Genomic DNA, 20,958 nt, shown 5'->3' with positions numbered 1-20,958 from the left:
TGAAATAGAATTCACATACTATAACATTCATCCTAAAGATGTATTAAATGGTTTTTAGTATATTCACAAAGTTGTGCAACCATCATCACTGTCTAGTTCCAGAATATGCCATCTCTCTCCACTTTCTCTCTCCCTGGCAACCACTAATCTATTTTCTGTCTCTAGAGATTTGCCTATTCTTATATTTCAAATTAATGAAACCTTATAACATGTGGCCTTTTCTGAGGGGGAGGGGGTGGGTCTGGCTGGTTTCATTTAGTATGTTTTTGAGGTTTATCAACTTGTAGCATGTATCAGCACTTCATTCCTTTATTTTTGTAACTAATTGACGCGAGTTGAGTTTCTCGCAGTTCTGAAGACTGAAAGTCCCAGATCAACACGTTGGTGGATTAAGTCCTCCTGAGGTCATTCTCTCTTTGACCTGCAGTCGGTACTTCCTTCCTTTAATATTTAATATTCCATCATCCAGATACATCACATTTTGTTTATCCGTTTCTGTTTTATGTTTTTTTCCACATTTTGGCTATTAACAAATAATGCTGCTATGAACATTCACTTACGGCTGCTGGCTCATAGGGTAACTCTGTTTAACCTTTTGAAGAATAGTGATTGTTTTCCAAAGCAGCTGCACCAGTTTACAGTCCTACAATCCTATAAATTTACAATTTGCAATCTACAATCCTACAATGGTGTACGGGTTTCAGTCTTTCCACACCCTACCAACACTCAATGTCTTTTTTTTTAATGTTAGCCATTCTGCTGAGTGTGCAGTGGTATCTCATTACGGTTTTAATTTGCATTTCCCTGATGATTAAGGCTGTGGAGCACAGTTGCATGTTAATTTGCATATCTTCTTTGAGGAAATATCTGTTCCAATCCTTTGCCTATTTGAAAAACTGAATTGTCTTTTCATTGTTGAACTGTGAGTGCTGAACTGGATGCTAATCCTTTAGACGTTTGCAAAATTTTTCTTTCATTTTGTGCAGTCAGATGCTCTACCCCTGAGGTATACCCCTTTTCTTTCATTTTGTGGATTGTCATTTCACTTTCTTAATGATGTCCTTTGACACACAGGTTTTAGTGTTGATTAAGTCCAATTTATCTTTATTTTTGTTGTTGTACTTTTGTTATTGTATCTAAGAAACTGTAGCCTAATCCAAGATCATGAAGATACAGTCCTATTTTCTTCCAAGAGTTTTATAGTTTTAATTAATTAATTATTGTATATGTGCAAGGTAGGTTCAATGTCATTTTTTTTTTAGCTTGTGAATTAGCTTGTGAATTTAGCTTGTGAATTACAGAACTTGAAAAAAATTGTTCTTTTAATGTTTATTTATTTTAGAGAGAGAGAGAGAGTGTATGTTGGGGAGGGGCAGAGAGAGAGGGAGACACAGAATCTGAAGCAGGCTCCAGGCTCCAGGCTCCGAGTTGTCAGCACAGAGCCCAACGCGTGGCTCAAACCCACGAACTGTGAGATCATGACCTGAGCTGAAGTCTGGTGCTTAACCGACTGAGCCATCCAGGTGCCCCCAGAACTTTTAAACTGTATTGAATTGCTTGTCTTTCTTTGCAATTAGACTGTAAACTCCATGAGGGCAGACACCAAAATGGCCTTATTCAATTTTTTCTTTTTCTTTTTAAAAATTTTTTTAGAGAGAGCATGAGCAGGGGAGAGGTGCAAAGGGAGAGGAAGAGGATCTCAAGTAGGCTCCATGCTCAGTGTGGAAACTGACACAGGGCTGGGATCGTAATCTGAGCCAAAATCAAGAGTGGGGCACTCAATCCACAGGGCCATCCAGATGTCCTTAAATTTTTTCTTAATGAATGGGTGAGTTAGGTAGCCTTAATATCGTTTCTTTTCTTTTGTGTGAAATTATATCAATTCTGTGCATTAACACAGTTTTCATTATGATGTTTTCTGTTCTAATCTGTTGACAATAACAATTCAGAAATTAATTCACAAGATACTAGGAATTGTATTATTTAACAGGCTTTGAGGTAGTGAAACTGATTTGGATTCAAATCCTGACTTTCATTTAAGAACTGTGTTAACCTTGGGCAAAGTACATTACCTACCTAGCCTACAAAATGGGGATTTAGTTGGTATAGTTGTTAAAAGCATCAAATCAGATATTTTAACTACAGTGCTTAACACACTGTAAGCATTCATCAGATAGTGGCATTTATTATTGCAAAGGACTAGCAGCAATGTTGGGAAATCCTTTCACATGCTACCTTATGTCCAAAATTTCTTCCGAGAACAGATTCCAAGAATCCTATTTTCTTTTGTGAATTGAGAATTGTTACACCGCTGATTTTTGATTCGGAAAGCGAGGCATACACAAAAATTCAATTCTATATGGAAATGACCCTAAAGATGTATGCAAATAAATACTCTGGAGTTCGGCGTCCTGGCAATTGAATGAAATATCCTTTTTGGTGAGAACTTAGTGGAAAGGGGGGCTGAACAGGGATTGAAGGCATTTTGGATTCATCTCAATGTGGCACATATTTCAGTTTTGTACATTATTTGATTACGTGTCTGTTTCATCCACTAGAATCAGTACAGAAACCCCGTCTTTGGTCATCTTTGCACTTCCAGTCTGGTGGACATTGCTGGGATAGTTGAATTGAGGCGCCTTGTCCACGGGTATAGAGAAATCCGAAAGAGGTTGGAAAGACCTCGGATCCGCTGCCAAGCAGGGATGCGCGGCTCACGTATGGAACACACATCGGTCCTATTGCTCCAGTCGTACGCGAGTAATCGAGACACCCACTACCGACTGCCGCTTCCCGGCTCCTGGCCTGGCAGGGCCACTTCCGGGAGGGGGCGGGGAGACAGGAGGAGGCGTGCCGGGAAGGAGGCCGTTTGTGCTGCACCAGGCGGAAGTGTACCAAAGGTATCGGTGCTGTGGCTTCCGGTCCGGGTTAACGCGGCTTAGGTATGCTGCGTGGTTTGTGTCGCGCCGGGACAGACTTTTGAGGACAAGTCGGTGGGTAAAGAGGCGAGCACGGCGGCTGAAATTAGAAGTCTGGCGTCTAGGGGGAGGATAAGAAAAAAGGCCGGGAACCCGAATACAATCTAACCTCTGTTTCCGAGGGGGCAACTTCCACGGGAACCCCTCTGCCCTGGTAACGGCCAAAGAGGAGATGGCGCCAGTCAGGGAGCGGCCGTGGCCGACACAGTGAGGAAGCCTGAAGGCGGAGCAACCGGAGAACCCTCGGGAGAACCGCCAGAGCCGTCGCTGCCGCTACCACTGCCACCACCATGGAAGGGGCAAAGCCGACTTTGCAGCTCGTGTACCAGGCAGTGCAGGCGCTTTACCACGACCCAGATCCTAGCGGAAAGGAGCGCGCCTCGTTTTGGCTTGGGGAGCTGCAGCGTTCGGTGAGGGGCCCAGAGAGAGGCCGTTCTGCGCCGCGGGGCAAGGGCGGGGTGGGACCTAGGTTCGAACTGGAGCCTGAGCCGGGCGGTTGGCCTCGTGGATGCTCCTTAGGGAGGAGCTGCTCTGCCGCGGGGTGGGGCTGCGAAGCTACATTTACGCCGCTTTTCGGAAACTAGTCGCAGCTGGTCGGTCGCGGACTGGCCCTTACCCCACCCCGTAGAATCTGATTTGTAGGTCCTGTACTCGCTCTTGGCATCGATTTGGTCCTGTTTAAGTTTTAAGCTCGCTACATGCTTCTTCAGTTCTGCTTTTCCGTTTAGTCTTTCAACTGAATCCAATACCAGTCTTTCTCCATCTTCCACTTAGGGATGCTTTTTTTTATCCGTCTCTTCTCGGTGTACCAGTGTTGCACCTGGCAGTTCTTTCGTAGCTTTCAGTCGTAGCTTTCACCTCACTGTTCCTTGCTGAGTTTTCACTCTAGTTTGAGTCTATTATTCTCGAAATTCTCAGGTTTCTAGATTCTTATACACGTGAATTTCCGCCGTGTTTTCGAGTGCAATGTGATGCGAAGGGAAAAAATATCAATTCTGGTTTCAGAAGATCTTTACAGTTCACATTTTGCTGCATATTTGGTCTCTAATCTTGTTTTTTCCATGACTTTAGATTCTTTATCACAGCTGCCTTGATTATTCCATATGATTGTGTGAACATGCAGTGAGGGGTTTAATTTCAACCTATTATACTTTATTTCTGCATTCTTTGATTCACATGTCTTATCCTTCCTCTAATTTTTATATTCACATTTTCTGTGCTTTATGCTTTATTTCTGTGTGTGTGTGTGTGTTGTGTTAGAGAGAGAGTGTATGTATACTTAATGATTTTGCTGACTCTACCTTTCTTATTTTTGCATTTTATATTCCCAAGCATATTTTTAAAATTCTTCCCTTTGTCTAAAAAACTTGTAACTGGTACTTAGAGGTGCTCTGCCCTCTTAAATGAGCCTCTGGGTTTCAGGTGCATAGTATTTTAAAATTTCTCAACTTTGGCTTTAAATGTTACATTAAAAAATTTGGGACCTCAGGTTCTGGATAACCTCATGGGAAGATAAAGGAATTAGACTCACTGTAGGCTACACAAGAAAATCACTCATATATGGTCTTATTTAGTGTTTAGTTTTTGGGGAGTCACAAGTCTCATACGCCATACCAAAAGTCATCTCTTCCCTACTAAACCTGCTTATTGTTGTGTGTATTTTAAATAATGAGTGCTTACCCTATATTAGAAATTGTGCTAGGGGATGGTATATGGAAATGATCCAGACAAAAATCTCTGCCACATAGATTTGTGGTGATTGAGTTAATATCTACAAAGAGCTTAGAAAAACTCTTGGAACCCAGAGCTTAAAGTATGTTAGTAATTAGGGGCGTCTGGGTGGCTCAGTCTGTTAAGCATCCTGACTTCTGCCCAGGTTATGATCCCGCATCGGGCTCTGTGTTGACAGCTTGGAGCCTGGAGCCTGCTTTAGATTATGTGTCTCCCTCTGTCTCTGTCCCTCCCCTGCTTGCACTCTGCCTCCCAAAAATAAATAAATATTTAAAAAAAAATTTTTTTAAGTTAGTAAATATTATTTAAATGGTAGTCACTATTCTTACTTTCCACTATGCTCTGTTACAACCTTACATTATCATCATAATTGCTATTTGCAGTAAGGGCCCCAACTGGAAAAGATGGCAAGCTTGAAATGGAGTAATTCAAAAAGGGTTTATTTTATAAAAGTATTGTTTCCAAAGATGTTGGTATAATGTGGCAATAGTGTAGTAACCTGTTGCCAAATTGTTAACATCTCTAGGCCAGAAAGAGTAGAAGAGTGGTTACTTGAACTATTAAGGAAACTATGGAGTTGGCTGCCTTGAGAGGAATGGCAGTTGAAGGGACACAACCATCATGAGGTGATTTTTTCAGGGAGGGGGCTGGAGGAATAAATGTCTTGACCTTATTCTCCTAACCTCCTGGGATTCTTCTTTGGGCAAACCCAACCAGAAGTTAGGGGACGCAAGAACCTGTTGATACAGTCCATAGAGATCAGCATACCGAGGCAAAAAGCATGGTAGGCGAGGGTAGAAGAATAGAACTGGAAAACGTCTAGCACAGTCCCACAGTATCATTTTTTAGGCATCTGGATTCACAACACAGCTAACATTTTAGCTCCTTAATTCCTTTACCTCTTTTTCTCAACCATGTGGTCATATTGTCACATCTTGGATCTTGTCATTACTAAGAAGTCACCAACCTCTCAAGTCACTAACTCAGCCACATGGTCACACAGTCAAACCCTGGATCTTGTCATTATTTAAAAGTTACCACCCTGAGTCCCTGGCTGATTCCATTGGTAGAGCATGTGGCTCTTGATCTTGGGATGGTGAGTTCAAGACCTATGTCGTATGTAGAACTTAACATGTAAAAGAAAAAAAAAGTCACCAGTCCCCCCACATCACTAACTCAGACATTTGCTCTGATCACAACCCACTCTTCCAGTTTGTTGGCTTAAGGATTTAAGTAATCTCATATAATTTTATTTTTTGAAATCTATATTTTTAAAACTTAAAATTTAAAAATTTTTAAAACTTTAAAAAGTTATAAAATGGAAACTTTACAAGAAAAAGGCCTAGGATGTAAAAGAGAAGTTATGTGTAGACTTTCCTCTATGAAAGATGAGGATTTGGGCTCCCTCTACTTTCTCTTCCATTGTATCTAACATAGTTTTGGTTAAATAAATACACATTGTGCACCACGTAGCATATGTACTGTGGTAACGTTTCTCTCTTTGTGCAACTTTTTTTTTTTCCTCCTGGTGATAGTCCTTACCTTTTCTTTCTTTCACATTTGCTTCATTTTCTGTGTATCTGCAATAATTCGTCCCAAATTCTATGTTAGTATGTAAATATCCTCTTAGTATGTTCAAATTGGTAATCTGTTTCCTTTTTTAGTGGAAGGAAACCTCTTCTGAGAGCTCTCTATCTCTCTCCTCCAATCTGGCCTTGTTGTTCTCCAAGTCTGTTGCATAATTATTGTCTTGGGATCTCTTTAACACTCCTAGGGAATTCCCTTCTCTTTCTTGTGTTGGATGGATGCACTGAATCCTGGATCCCATGATCTTTTCTTGGAATACTCCCTCATTTGATGGGTAATTGAGAACCTTCACGCCTTCTTTCTTGTTGTATTTCTATTGGTCTTTTTTCTTGGACCACTTTTATCCTGAGATCAAGCCTCTGGATATAAATGAGGCTGCTGGTGGCAGGTGGGAGAATGAGCCAGGGATGGATCTTACCACTAAGTATGTTGACTTTAATTTAACTGGTTTTCAGTGTGATATTCCTGTCCTTAGGTGAGTCTACTAAGAGTCCAGAGTCCCTCTGCGTCAGTCTTTGCAAAGTAACTCTTGAGTCTTCTGTGATGGTGGGAGCATAGTAGCCTTGCCACTGTGTTAGGGAGAAAATCTTGGTCTAACTGCTTATGCAGATTTTGAACCCACTTTGTTTTTTGTTCCACCTGTGCATCTGCCTTCAGATGTGCCTGGTACTTGTAATTCCTGAGCCTGATTAGGATTTTGCAACATGAATCATTTTGCCCCTTGGCTTCCCCATTTTCATCCTGTCCTTCCTCTGAAAAAGTTTCAACTTTTTCAGACCTGCTAAGACAATTAACTCCTCCATTAGCTTTCTAGTTTTGTTTTGTTCATCAATCAAATGATTGATTAACAATCAATGGACAAATCCATTTTTGTCCTTGTAGCATTACCCCCACCCTCTTTAAAATAATCCGTTTACACTGATTTTAATGGATTTTTGGAACGGACCTATGGGCAAACAGATGTGTTCAGTCAACTTAATAATGTTAAACAAATCCCTGCATTAGTTCTTGAATTTCATCAAAACCTTAATCAGTTGACTGGCTCCTACTTTTTCTTTATTAGGTCTTGTCTTTACTTCTATCTAATTTGGATTACAGGGTCTATCATTCTAGTCATTTTCTTAAATATACTATAATAGCAATTCTTCACTTCTCATTTTTGGTAAAACTTTAGCATAGTTGTAATCAACTGCTTCTCCCTTTTCCTGCCAGCTCTAGGTGCTCTGCATCTCATTTTCTGAATTCTTAGGAACCTTGATCTTTTGGTTACCCTCTCACTTGCATCTTCGTTCAGACTCCCTCTTTACTGGGCCCTTCCCATCAGCATTCATACAGCTGTAATATTTCCAATAGTAAGCAAATGGTTTTGAGGGGGTGGTGGTAGAGAATGCTACCTTTGTCCAATTTTGTGATTTCTTTGATTCTTTTACTACGTCTATGCTGTTACTCTTTCCCAATCTTGTCTTATTTTATTTTACTTATTAAGATTTTATTATTTTTTTTTTTTTAAGTAATGTCCACACCCATGATGGGGCTTGAATTTACAACTCCAAAATCAAGAGTCGCATGCTCTACCAACCGAGCCAGCCTGGCACCCTTGCAATCTTGTCTTCAAATGAAGAAACTAACCTATCTTTTCAAACCCCAGCCTAAATTCTTTCTCCTTGAAGTCTTTTTTTTTTTTTTTTAAGTTTTTGTTTTTGTTTTTTTTAAGTTTATTTTGAGAGAGGGTGGAGCGTGTGGGGAGGCACACTGTCCGCGCAGAGCCCGATGTGGGGGCTTGAACTCAGGAATCATGAGATCAGGACCTGAGCCGAAACCAAGCATTGGACACTTAATCGACTGAGTCACCCAGGTGTCTCCCCACCTTTTATTTTTTTGAGGGACAGAGAACATGCACCCGCATGCATAGGGGAGGGCCAGGGGGAGAGAGAATTTTGAGCAAGGCTCTTTGCTCAGTGTGGAGCCCAACACGGAGCTTGATCTCATGACCCTGAGATCAAGACCTCAACCAAAATCAACAGTCAGACACTTACCTGACTGAGCCACCCAGGTGCCCGATTTTCCTTGAAGTCTTAGTTGATTCTCTTCAACTGGAAATCATTTCTGCCTCCACTGAGCACCTAGAGCACTTTATCTAATTACATTTATAATCTGTATAATTTTCTTTACCTTTTGGAAATCTGTTTTCTTCTCCCTGCTAGACTGTAGAATTGTTTATATGATACAGTTGAGGAAATAACTTTTTTTTAACATTTATTCATTAAAAATTTTTTTTAAATGTTTATTTTATTTTATTTATTTATTTGAGAGAGAGAAAGAGCATTAGTTGGGGAGGGTCAGACTGAGAGGGAGACAGAATCTGAATGAAGCAGGCTCCAGGCTCTGAGCTGTCAGCACAGAGCCTGACATGGGGCTCGAACTTAAGAACCGTGAGATCTGAGCTGAGGTCAGATGCTTAACCGACTGAGCCATCCAGGTGCCCCAAATGTTTACTCATTTTTGAGAGACAGAGAGAGAGTGTGAGTAGGGGAGGGGCAGAGAGAGAAGGAAACACAGAATCCGAAGCAGGCTCCAGGCTCTGAGCTGTCAGCACAGAGCCAGATGTGGGGCTCGAACTCATGGAGTGTGAGGTCATGAGCCGAAGTCGGAAGCTTAACCGACTGAGCCACTCAGGCGCCCCAGTTGAGGGAATAACTTAATGGTTATTAAGTAAGCAGTGATCAAGATGACTGACAGATTCTTAAAAATGTGTGTTGAATGAATAGCTGCTTGTAGGCATCTCCAAAGGGATAGTTGGATATCTGAAATTTGTCTTTATGAATTTCATTTATTTTTGCTGCCTCTCTACCATACCTATGGGTAATTGAAAATAAACATTATTATTCAGTGTCCTATGATGCTCTGCTTTCAGTCTTTTCATCCTTTATTTAAAAAACAAATTTATCTTTGTGAGATAAATTTGTATCACCCTCACTTATTAATTGTTATTTATTTCTTAAATATTTATTTGGAGAGAGAGTGTGGTCGGGACAGGAGTGGCAGAGAGAGAATCTAGAGCAGGCTCCAGGCTGTCAGTGCAGAGCCTGTTGTGGGGCTCGATCTCATGAACTGAGAGGTCATGACCTGAGCCAAAATCAAGAGTGGGACGCTCAACCAACTGAGCCACCCAGGTGCCCCTCCAGTGTATTTTTAAAAAGGTTATTTTGAGACAGATTTTAAAGGAAGCCTATCTTACCAGTGAACTGTTCTGAACACTTTGTTTACCTCTGGTAACCCAAATCAGTAGACAGTGTAGAAAGCAATGGAAGGAAAGACCATCTCTTTATATGGCTAATGAATGATGCTATGCATTTGTTTTAAGTTTGTAATTTAGATTGTAGACTACTTTTACAAATACAATCTGTGGGTCAGAGGTTACCTCAAAAATTTTAGTCTGGAAACTGAAAAGGAATGACAAAATCATAAAAAGCATAAGTCAAATCATGCTCTGATGGACTATGTTGACATTGTCATGTTTGGTTTATCACATATCCTTGGGAATTTTCTTCTACATATCATATCAGGAAAGTCAGGGTTCGTGGAATTTCAGTTTCAAATTTCTTAATTTTCGTTTTTGGAATTTGTTGATTGTTTAGCCTAGTTCAAAAAACCAGTGTTTTGGTTTTCCTTTTAGCAGTTGCAGTTATTGAGCTGACATCTAAAAATCTGGGGTTTTTTTTAATGCTTTTGTTCTCATCCTCCAATTAAGTGACTCTTGTAACATGCTTTTGAAAGAAAAACCTTCTAGAAAAGAGAAAATGTTCATCTACAAATTCTATGGATCAGTTAATTCAATGAACATAGGACTACTCTCTGCCTTGCCTTGCTGGAAACTAGAAAAACATAAATGATAAAAACTAGAGACCTTTATTCCAGAGTTGACCAATCTGGCTGTGTCATCTAATATGGTAGCCATTAGCCAGATGGCTATTATGGCTATTTAAAATTAAATAAAAGTTAGATCAGTTCCTTATTTGCCACATTCCAAGTCTTGGACCTTGCAGATATAGACATTTCATGTCTTTGGTGTACTGGAGCCTGTGAATGAGCATTTGTGATGGTATTTATGTTGGCATGGTAGTCTGTTATCTGGTGGCATTCGTCCATGTTTGGATTAGTTTAATTTTTGTCTTCCCAGGCCTTGCACTAGAGTTGGTGGTGTGATTCAGGATGTAAAATTATCAGGGCAGTGCTGTATATTCTAATTATAACACAGGTTTCTTCCAAAGCTTTCCAGATATTCCTTCAGCATTTTTTTTCATGTTGTTTGCACTGATGTTTATAAGGGAAATGGAAAATAGATGGTATAGATTTTTTTTATTGTAAAATATTCATAGCATAAATAACCATTTTTAAGTGTAAAGTTTGGTGGCATTAAGTACTTTCCTGTTGTACAGCTGTTACCACCACCCATCTCTAGAACTTTTCATCTTCCTAGACTAAAACTCTATCTATAAACTGTGATTCTCCATTCCCTCTTAACTGCAGCCCCTGGCAACACCATTCTTTTTGTCTTCATGAATTCGAGTATTTCAGGTACCTTATATAAGTAGAATCTTACACTGTTGTACTTTGTGTTTTGTTTATTTCACTTCACATAATATCTTTAATGTTTGTTCTGGTTGTAGGTTGTGTCAGAGTTTCATTCCTTTTTTCAAATTGCAGTGAAATATATGTAACATAAGATCCACTGTTTAACCATTTTATTTATCTATTAAAAAATTTTTTTTGACATTTATTTATTTTTGAGAGAGACAGGGCATGAATGGGGGAGGAGCAGAGAGAGAGAGAGGGAGACACAGAATCCAAAGCAGGCTCCAGGCTCTGAGCCGTCAGCCCAGAGCCCGATGTGCGGCTTGAACTCACAAGCTGTGAGATCATGACCTAAACCGAAGTCGGACGCCCAACCGACTGACCCACCCAGGCGCCCCTACCGTTTAACCATTTTAAAGTGTACAGTTCAGTGGGTTTAAGTATATTAATGTTGTGCATCCATCACCAACATCCATCTCTAGACTTTTTCCTCTTGTAAAACTGAAACTCTGGTTATTAAAGTTAACTGCCAATTTTCCCCTCCCTCCACCCCTAGCTTCTAGCAACCTGCTTTCTGTCTCTGAATTTCACTACTCTAGGTACTTCATATGAATGGAATCATACAGTATTTGAACTTTTGTGACTGACTTACTCACTTAGCATAGTCTCCTCAGAGTTCATCCGTGGTGTATCATGTGTCAGAATTTCATCCTCTTTTAAGTTTGTATAATAATGTATCATCCTCTTTTAAGACTATATAATAACGTATGTACCACATTTTGTTTATCCACTTATCTATCCATGAAAACTGGGTTGCTTCCACCTTTTGGCTATTGCGAGTGGGTTGGTTTGTTTGTTTGTTTGTTTGTTTGTTTTTGAGGAACCGCCATACTGTTTTCCAGATTTTATAGAATTTTAAGCTCTGTTGAATTTATAAGCATTTAATTCATAGGAAGTTGAGATTGCTCAGATTATCACTCCTGTATTTTTCTAGCTTGCACTCAGGTACTGAAATACTACCAGAGTGTTTTACTGCTGTACAAGTGAAGTCTCAGAAGCTTTATTTGTCTTTAATTGGAAATTCATAGTGTGGCTAAAGGGGATAATTTTGTAGTGTTTGACGTGCAGAACTCCTTAAAAATACTGACTTAGGGGCACCTGGGTGGCTCAGTCAAGCGTCGGACTTCGGCTCGGGTCACGATCTTGAGGTTTGTGGGTTTGAGCCCCGCGCCTCGTCAGGCTCTGTGCTGACAAGTCAGAGCCTGGAGCCTGCTTCAGATTCTGTGTCTCCCCTCTCTTTCTGCCCCTCCCTCACTCGTGCTCTCTCTCTCAAAAATAATAAATAAACATAAAAAAAGAGAAAAGTCACTTAAAAATACTGGCTTAATTTTCCTTTCTTGTAGAGTTTCTAAAATGACAATATTATGAAACATATATTATTTTCCTTTGGTGAGAAATTTTCTGTTAATGGAGTTTACATTGTTTTTTTACCTATTTTTTTTCCTCAGGCCCATAGCCCATTTCTTTTCAGTTTTTCCTCTGTGTTCATCGTTTCCTTGTATTTTGTCTCAGCCATAGTATAATCCTATTTAAGTAGCCCCCAAACAGAAGAATATACTTGGAATGAGACCTGAAAATATACATGTTTTTTATATAAGGATTCAGAGTTTTTTAACACTCCAGTGCATTTTTTTTAAACAGTACTTTAAGCTAGACATTTCATATTCCTATAAGTTTGAAAAAGTTGAATCTTAAGCACGTTGTTAACATATATGCTTAATATGTCTGATGATATTCTCATTCTTCTGGTTTAGATGAGTTGTTATAAAACTTGTTCAGATGGGCAGCAGTAGGGACCAGTGATGAAAGGAAATACACTTTTTCTATTTTTGGCTTTCAGGAAGTACTGACATCGGCTTTGCTTCAAATGGTTTCAAGCTTGGCATTTTCTACTTTTAATGTAGGGCTGCCTGGTATAATTAGTAAGGCCCACAGCAAGGTGATTACCAATGCATACTTCGGTCACTCCCAACCCAAGGTGATTTTATGGATCCAGATTTATCTTTTTTCAGGGCCCTTCTTGAGGTTAAATTTCACATACATAGGTTATTAAGGATTTTAAAGTTGGATAGGGATTTTTTTACTCTTGTCATGAAAACATCTCGGCAAGATTTCTCAGTACCATATTATACATGACTGACAGCCACAGTAGCACAAATTTGAGCCAAGTTTCATTTGGCAGAGTTTATTATGACTGAGGATTGTTTGAAAATGCTTGTCCCAGAAACACGGGGATATCATCCGAAATGGAGGAGACCACAGGGTGCAGTCTTGTCATTTGATCTTACGGATTCCTTTCATTGAAATCAAGATGGAACAGTGCATATGGGTGCTAGTCTAAAAGCTGACTTAAAAGTGGGTATTTCTTACGGAATTTGAATAGCTTATGTTTTTGTTCGTTTGTTTTTGTTGTTTTTTGCTTATGATCTTTTAAAGAATTATTTTTAGCTTGGAATCTCTTCCCTCCCATAAGAGAAATAATATCTCTCTTTTAATTATTTACTCAGTCATTATAGAGATGGCCGTCAAAATGTAAGTTGGCTGACTTTGTCTCTAAATGAGCCTTTTTGCTTCTAGAAAAGTTATTTATGCACACAAGAGTATTCTGTGGGTCTGGGAGCTTGCTAGGGGCTTTATATGACTATTTTTCATTTACACTCCTTTTGGAGCTGGGGGTTGTGTACTCATCACTGCTGTGATGAAGGTATTAGCTAAGTTCATTTCATCACGGGTTTTGCATTTCAGGCCGTCTTACAAAACAAGTTATTTTGAAAAATATAATTTTTAGGTAGTAATCTTTTTAGCCCATAGTTTGTGTTTTTCATAATACCCCCTTCAAACCATTTTCTTTCCCTGCTGTCTTAGAAAACCATCAGAAGGTATCTTGTGACAGACCCAGCAATTTGTCCTAAATTTGTAAAATTCTCATAAAAGATTAGGTACAAAAACTTAAGATAGTTGACCAAGTTAAAAAGTTTTTTTCTCTGTTTCAGGTAAATTAGACTTATTCTTTTTTTTACCTGTCTCATGAGAATGATTTTTTTTTTTTTTTCTTGATCTGGGAAATTCTGGTTTTCTAGCTCTATGCCACATTGCTATAGGACATGTGCTTAAAATGTGTTCTTTGATAGGTTTTTTTGTTTTTGTTTTGTTCTTTTCACTCTACTCTTAGTCTCCCCCTCCCTCACTATACTGTAAATCTTTAAAAGTCTTTATTTAATAAATATATTATTCACTAATTGAAATGCTTAAAAAAGTACAGCAACCTGACACTTTTATGTTACTTTTCAAATTTCACTGAAATATTTGTATTTACAGAATTTGATTTTCCATTTGCCAGGGCTCTTCTGTCCTCAGTGAAGTATTTTAAGTAATTCTGCTTAATTTGAGGAGTTTTTTTTGTAGGATTAACTAGCAGCTCTAATCCACTTCTAATTCTTGGCAGCTGAGGAATCCTTAGGCTTCCATCTGGGTGTGTGCTTGCATTGTTGACCGCCCGCCAGCTCAGTGGTTTAGGTGGATTCTCGGCAGTTTTAGAACTGTTGGTATAGAAGTGAGTCTTGGAGCAACAGAGCATCATTAAAGAAAGGAAAGGGCAAGTACTATTAGGTACTGCTGTGAAGCGTAATGAAAGAAAGACTTAGAGTATGTTAGTGAAAGGATTGCTAGGCCATAGCCTGCTTCATTCATATTCATCACATAGTCATGGAAATATCTTTGAAAAGACTGATACACAGGCCTGTTCTGCTACTGCTATGTGAAATGGAAGATTGGAATTAGATGCTTAAATGGAAAATGTTCTCTTGTTGCAGCCTCTTTGAAATGTGCTGCTGGTGGGAGCTGCAGCTTCCTCCTGCTGACTCTGAGCCCCAGGCTTCGGTTGAGATGGTCCTTTCAGAAATGTGGAGCTTAGTCCAAGCCTGGATTTCAGTGGGTAGCACCTGGCATCTGTGGCTAGAAAGTCCCATGAAGTGTAAGTGCTTTATTCTCTCCTTGTCAAGAATCCCTTTTCCTTCCTTCCTTCCTTCCTTCCTTCCTTCCTTCCTTCCTTCTCTTCCTTCTTCAGCCTTAGCAGAGGGGAAGTACAATGAGCAGTGCACTATAGTGTCTAGGATATCAGGATTTAGATGCACTTTCTTTATGATTCAGTGACCAAAACAAGATTACTTGTTTGGGGATGCCAACAATGCTGAAACACCTAGAATTCAAAAGAAAGTGATAAATTATGACCCCTTAATCTATAGTACTGACAGTATCATCCCAGGTAATTTTTCATTGATAGTTTACTTAGTAGTTTGCCAGGTTTCTTTAGAGGTCACTCTTGTATTTTATTCTTATTCCAAAAGACAAATAGTTGAAAAGAGAGGCACGTTTGACCAGTGGGTGAAGCAGCTTGGCGATAAGAGTGGTTGAAATGAGAAGACAGCTCTTTTGCTTTGGTTCTACCAGATGTATTTGCACAAAGAGCAATTTGGGAATTTTTCGAAGACCAGTTTCTCATAGAAGTGTCCTAGGAAATTCATATAGCTGCCATCTATATTTTAGTTAAAACACACCAAAAAAACCCAAGATAATTACATAATGAGCATGAAAAGATATAAGTTTTATGTTTGATTTAGTTGCTTTAATACTGTTCTCTTTTTTCCTATTTCAGAAATACTGGTAATATTTTAAAGTACACTCATTCCAGAAGACTCCCATTTTAGGGAGATTTTAAGGTTCTCTTCACTGACGTTTTTCTGAAAACTCTAGGTCTTCAGATTTTAGCTAGGAAATTATTGACCTTCTTTTCATTGCTAAAACAAAATATATGTTTAAAACAAAACAAAACCAAGGCTCCATCTGGGAAAGGCAAGTGAAGTTCTACAAGTGAAGATTCTGAATGAAAAACATCTCATCCTCTCAGGGTCTTTGTTTTCTTTATCTGTAAAGAACTGATTTGCTTGTTCTCTGTTGCTCTTTCTTTCTAAACATTTTGGGTTCTGTTCTTAGAGCTGAGCTGACTGCCAATCCAGTAAGTATCTAGCTACCTAGTAAAAGGATGGGCTTTTTCATTTGGGAAAACAAAGAGGTGTTAAGGACTTAGGAGATGATGGTGTTGTGTCATTTCACTTTATATTTAAAAATTTAATACATACTTTATTTAAAGTACCTCTTAGGGCCAGAGGATTCTGAGAGATGTAGATACAGTTAAGGTCTTTACCTTTGAAGAGCTTACAGCCTATTAGAAAAGATGAACGGTGGCCTAAGTAATTACAGTACAAAGTTCTACAGTTGAGCTGTTACAGAGCCAATGTAAATGGATTTCTGCCTCCAGTGTTTCTTCCTTATCTCTGTGTTTCAGGAGTTTGAATGTGATGTGTTCAGTGTTTATTTGTGTGGGGGAACAGGGGACGGGAATGTTCTCTGTTGCCCCAGCGTACCATAGTCTTAGACAGTTGCAGTGCTGCCCTTTTCAGTGGTGGGTTGTCTCAGTGATCCTGGCCTCACCTGTGGAAGTCTGTCTCTGCCTTGCATCTGCCAGGTCTTGTGCAGGATACATTTTTTTGCCCCTCCTTCAGTCGTAGGAGACCTCCAGGGTTCTGCATCAGCGATAGGTCTTACCCTGTGCCCTGAGGGTGACAGGATTTGCTGTCCCTACGGAGTCTGAGGCGTTTATTCAGTAGGGGAGGGGGAGGGTCTGTCTAGTCAGCTTTTTGTGCCTTTTCTGCGGCTAAGGCTGTTCCTGTCCAGGATCATCCTGCCAAAGGAGTTCTCACCGGTCTTTTGCCCTACTGCCCAGTCTGTTCTGAGTTTCTGGGAGAGGTCTGTGCAGAGGAGCCTGTAGGTGGTTGTGACCCTTGTGCCTGTGAGCCCTAGGGATTTTGTATGTTCACATTAGCCCATACTCAGCATTCATCAATTTGTTCATAATTTTAGCAGAATTTTTATTACTTGGTTATCTGGTGCCCTGAGTGTTTTCCTCATATGTTCTGCCACAGATGATTCAGTGCTTGCCTCCTGTCTCCTTGGAGAGGTCTGTCTTTAGATTTCAGTCTACTTGGTTGCCTTGGGATCTCAGCTTTCTGATGCATTTTAAGAAAAGTTATTTTGTAGTTTATTTGCTTTCGTTTATTGTTAACACAAAAGCAGTGTTCTTTCTGACTTTCTACTTCTTACATGGGTATAGAACTCCTCTCCGGTATTTGTATTCATATGTTTTAAACCTCACAAGATGATATGCTTTATATAGTCAGTGTCCATAAAGATTTACTCTCCTACTTAACCTTTCCCCTTACTTTTCATTTCTTCTATTTCCATGTTTACATCCAGAATTATTTTCCTATTCCATGAAGAACACCCTTTAGTAGTTTCTTCTTTTTGGGTCTTTTGGTTATAAACTGTCTTCTTCTCCTTTATTTTTTTAAAAAAATTAATTTATTTTAGTTAGTTATTTAGTAAGTAAGAAAGGAAGCAAGCAAATAAGCGATTAAGCAATAGGCCCAACATCAGGCTTAAATTCACAACCTGGAGATCAAGAATCACATGCTTTACCAACTGAGTCAGTCAGGCTCCCCTTTTATCTTAATTTTGTTGCATTTTGGAGTTTTTTGCTGGGTACAGAATGACTGATGGGCGGTTATTTTCTTTCAGTACTTTGAAGATACTTGGTTCCCATTGTTTATGTTGATAAGTCAGTTATCAGTCTAATTGTTCTTTTAAAGGTAATACATCTTTTTTTCTGCCCTTTAGATTTTCCTCTTTGGCTTTTTAGGAGTGTTAAGATGTACATAAGTCTGGTTTTTCTGTCATTAGGGTTTATAGAGCTTCTTAAGTCTGTGGGTTGGTGTCTCTGTCACTTTGGAAATTTCTTAGCCATTATCTTTAGTACTTCTGCCCCATTTTTTCTTTTCCTTCTAGGATTTCAATTATATGTATGTTAAACTTTTTCACTGTGTCCCACATGTCACTCGGATTCTTCCCATTTTTTACTGTTCATCTTTTTTGACTTTGTGCTTCCGTCTCGTTATTTTCTCTTGATCTATTTCTAGCATAGTAATCTTTTCTTCAGTTCTCTGATTGCTTTTTTAACCCTTCCATTTGGTTTTTAGTTTTGGTTACTGTATTTTTCAGTTTTAGAATTTCTTTTTTTTTTTATGTTTATTTATTTTTGAGAGAGAGAGAGAGAGAGAGCAGGGGAGGGGCAGAGAGAGAGGGAGACAGAATCCAAAGCAGCTCCAGGCTCTCAGCCATCAGCACAGAGCCCTACCTGGGGCTCAAACTCATAAACCGTGAGCTCATGACCTGAGCCGAAGTTGGAAGCGTAACTGACTGAGCCACCTAGGCTCCCCTATTTGATTATTTTTTATAGATTTCATTTCTTAATGGAAATTTTCCAATTTGGCTTCTAATTCCTTGAGTATATTAATTAGCTACTTAATTTTTTTCAAACGATTTATTTTTAATTTTTTAAATGGTTTTTTATTTTTATTATTTTTTTAATTTTTTAATTTTTTTTTTAACGTTTTTATTTATTTTTGGGACAGAGAGAGACAGAGCATGAACGGGGGAGGGGCAGAGAGAGAGGGAGACACAGAATCGGAAACAGGCTCCAGGAAACAGGCTCCAGGCTCCGAGCCATCAGCCCAGAGCCTGACGCGGGGCTCGAACTCACGGACCGCGATATCGTGACCTGGCTGAAGTCGGACGCTTAACCGACTGCGCCACCCAGGCGCCCCTTTAAATGGTTTTTTAATTTTGAGAGAGAGCGAGAGAGTGAGATCTGGGGAGGGGTAGAGAGAGAGCAAGACACAGAAGCAGGCTCCAGGCTCTGAGCTGTCAGCTGAGAGCACAGAGCCCGGGGCGGGACTCAAACTTGTGAACTATGAGATTATAACCTGAGTTGAACTCCAACACTTAACTGACTGAGCCACCCAGGCATCCCCCCAAACTATTTATTTTGACAAGTTCATAACTTGAAAGAATTGTACAGTGAACACGGATAAACCCTTTTCCTCAATTTGACAGTGCTCCATTTGCTTCTCTCTGTCCTTCTGTGTATGTATCTTTTTAATCTTTCATAAGTAAATTGAAGACCTTATAATGCCGTTCCCCTAAACAGTGACATTTATCTTGTCAGAACAAGGACATTTTTCTAAACTAAACTAAAACCATTGTTACGCTCTAGAAATTTAACTTTGATATAATGGTATTATCTAATACATAGTCTATATTAAAATTTCCCAGTTGCTTTTAAAGTGTTTCTTTTTCTTTCTTTTTTTTAATTTTATTTATTTATTTATTTTTATTTTTTTTTAATTTTTTTCAACGTTTTTTATTTATTTTTGGGACAGAGAGAGAGAGACAGAGCATGAACGGGGGAGGGGCAGAGAGAGAGGGAGACACAGAATCGGAAACAGGCTCCAGGCTCCCAGCCATCAGCCCAGAGCCTGACGCGGGGCTCGAACTCACTGACTGTGAGATCGTGACCTGGCTGAAGTCGGACGCTTAACCGACTGCGCCACCCAGGCGCCCCTATTTTTTTTATTTTTTAAAGTTTATATCCAGATTAGTTAACATATAGTGCAACAATAATTTTAGGAATAGATTCCTTAGTTATATAATTATGCTAAGGGAAATTAGTCATATGATTTTTGTCTTTCTCTGACTAATTTCCCTTAGCATAATACCCTCCAATTCCATCCACATAGTTGCAAATAGCAAGATTTCATCCTTTTTGATTGCCGAGTATTACTCCATTGTATATATACACCACATCTTTATCCATTCATCCATCGATGGACATTTGGGCTCTTTCCATACTTTGGCTACTGTTGATAGTGCTGCTGTAAACATGGAGGTACATGTGTCCCTTCGAAACAGCACACCTGTATCCCTTGGATAAATGCCTAGTAGTGCAATTGCTGGGTCGTAGGGTAGTTGTAAAGTGTTTATTTTTCTAATCTAGGATTCATTCAAGGAAAATGCATTGCTTGTGGTTGTTCTTTTTAGTTCTTTGGGGTATTTTTGTTTGTCTTATGATAATGGCATTAAAAAACCAATCCAGGCTCATTTTGTCTTTGGTTTTAATGTGCCCTGCTATTTGGGTTTGTGTCATCATTTTCTCCTGGTTGCATTCAGGTGAAACAATTTTTGGAGGAATACTACATGGATGATAATTTATTGTTTTCAGTGAATCACATCAGGAGTAGCATAAAATCTGTTTGTTCCATTATTGGTGATATTAAATTTTACCACTTCGTTTAAGGCATCCTAGTTGTTTTAGTCCATCTAGATATGTTATTTTCTATTGTCTGTTTCTTTTTCTTTTGTTGTTATTACTAGTTTTGCTTTTATTTGATAGTGGATATGTTGTTTATGAAAAGTTTAACAGATCATAAATGATGTTTTCCACTTGACATGAGTTATTTTGCTTCTGGTGGATCTTTATAGTAGGGCCAAATCCCTTTAAGAAGAGATTGAGCAGATTCTAAACTGTGTGTGTTTGTTTGTTTGTTTCTTTCTTTCTTTCTTTCTTTCAGTGGGTAACAAAATTTACCATTTTAACTATTTATTTTTTCCTTTGTACACAAACTGCATTCTATATTTCTATATAATTTCCACAAGTTGAGTGAGTTCTCCTCTCACATTTTTTTAAATGGTGTATACAGGTTGTTTTTTTTTTTAATTTAATTTATTTTTTAAATTTACATCCAAGTTAGCATATGGGGCAACAATGATTTCAGGAGTAGATTCCTTAGTGCCCCTTACCCATTTAGCCCATCCCCCCTCCCACAACCCCTCCAGTAACCCTCAGTTTGTTCTCCATATTTATGAGTCTCTTCTGTTTTGTCCCCCTCCCCTGTTTATTATTTTTACTTCCCTTCCCTATGTTCATCTATTTTGTATCTTAAAGTCCTCATATGAGTGAAGTCATATGATATTTGTCTTTCTCTAATTTCACTTAGCACCATTTTAACTTCTAAAGTACACATTCAGTGGCATTAAATACATTCACATCAACGTATTACCATCACCACAATCCATC

The 20,958-nt window shown here is 39.0% G+C and overlaps 1 protein-coding gene across 2 annotated transcripts in view; it reads left to right on the top strand.

Moving 5' to 3' along the window:
* The first annotated feature begins 2,909 nt into the window (after nucleotides 1-2,909).
* Nucleotides 2,910-20,958, top strand: part of TNPO3 (transportin 3) — a 78,188-nt gene continuing 60,139 nt past the window's right edge. Inside the window, exons 1-2 of one of the 2 annotated variants that reach the window (XM_047840744.1) lie at nucleotides 2,910-3,388; nucleotides 14,744-14,904. Coding sequence is in view for 1 of the 2 variants with exons in the window: in XM_047840736.1 (XP_047696692.1) it covers nucleotides 3,269-3,388 (120 nt within the window). In the remaining variant the exon portion in view is untranslated. The remainder of the gene's footprint in view (nucleotides 3,389-14,743; nucleotides 14,905-20,958) is intronic. The other variant, XM_047840736.1, reaches the window with a different exon arrangement.

This window comes from Prionailurus viverrinus, chromosome A2, assembly GCF_022837055.1.
Source record: "Prionailurus viverrinus isolate Anna chromosome A2, UM_Priviv_1.0, whole genome shotgun sequence".
Lineage (NCBI taxonomy): Eukaryota > Metazoa > Chordata > Mammalia > Carnivora > Felidae > Prionailurus > Prionailurus viverrinus.
This window is presented reverse-complemented; position numbering and strand designations above follow the sequence as displayed.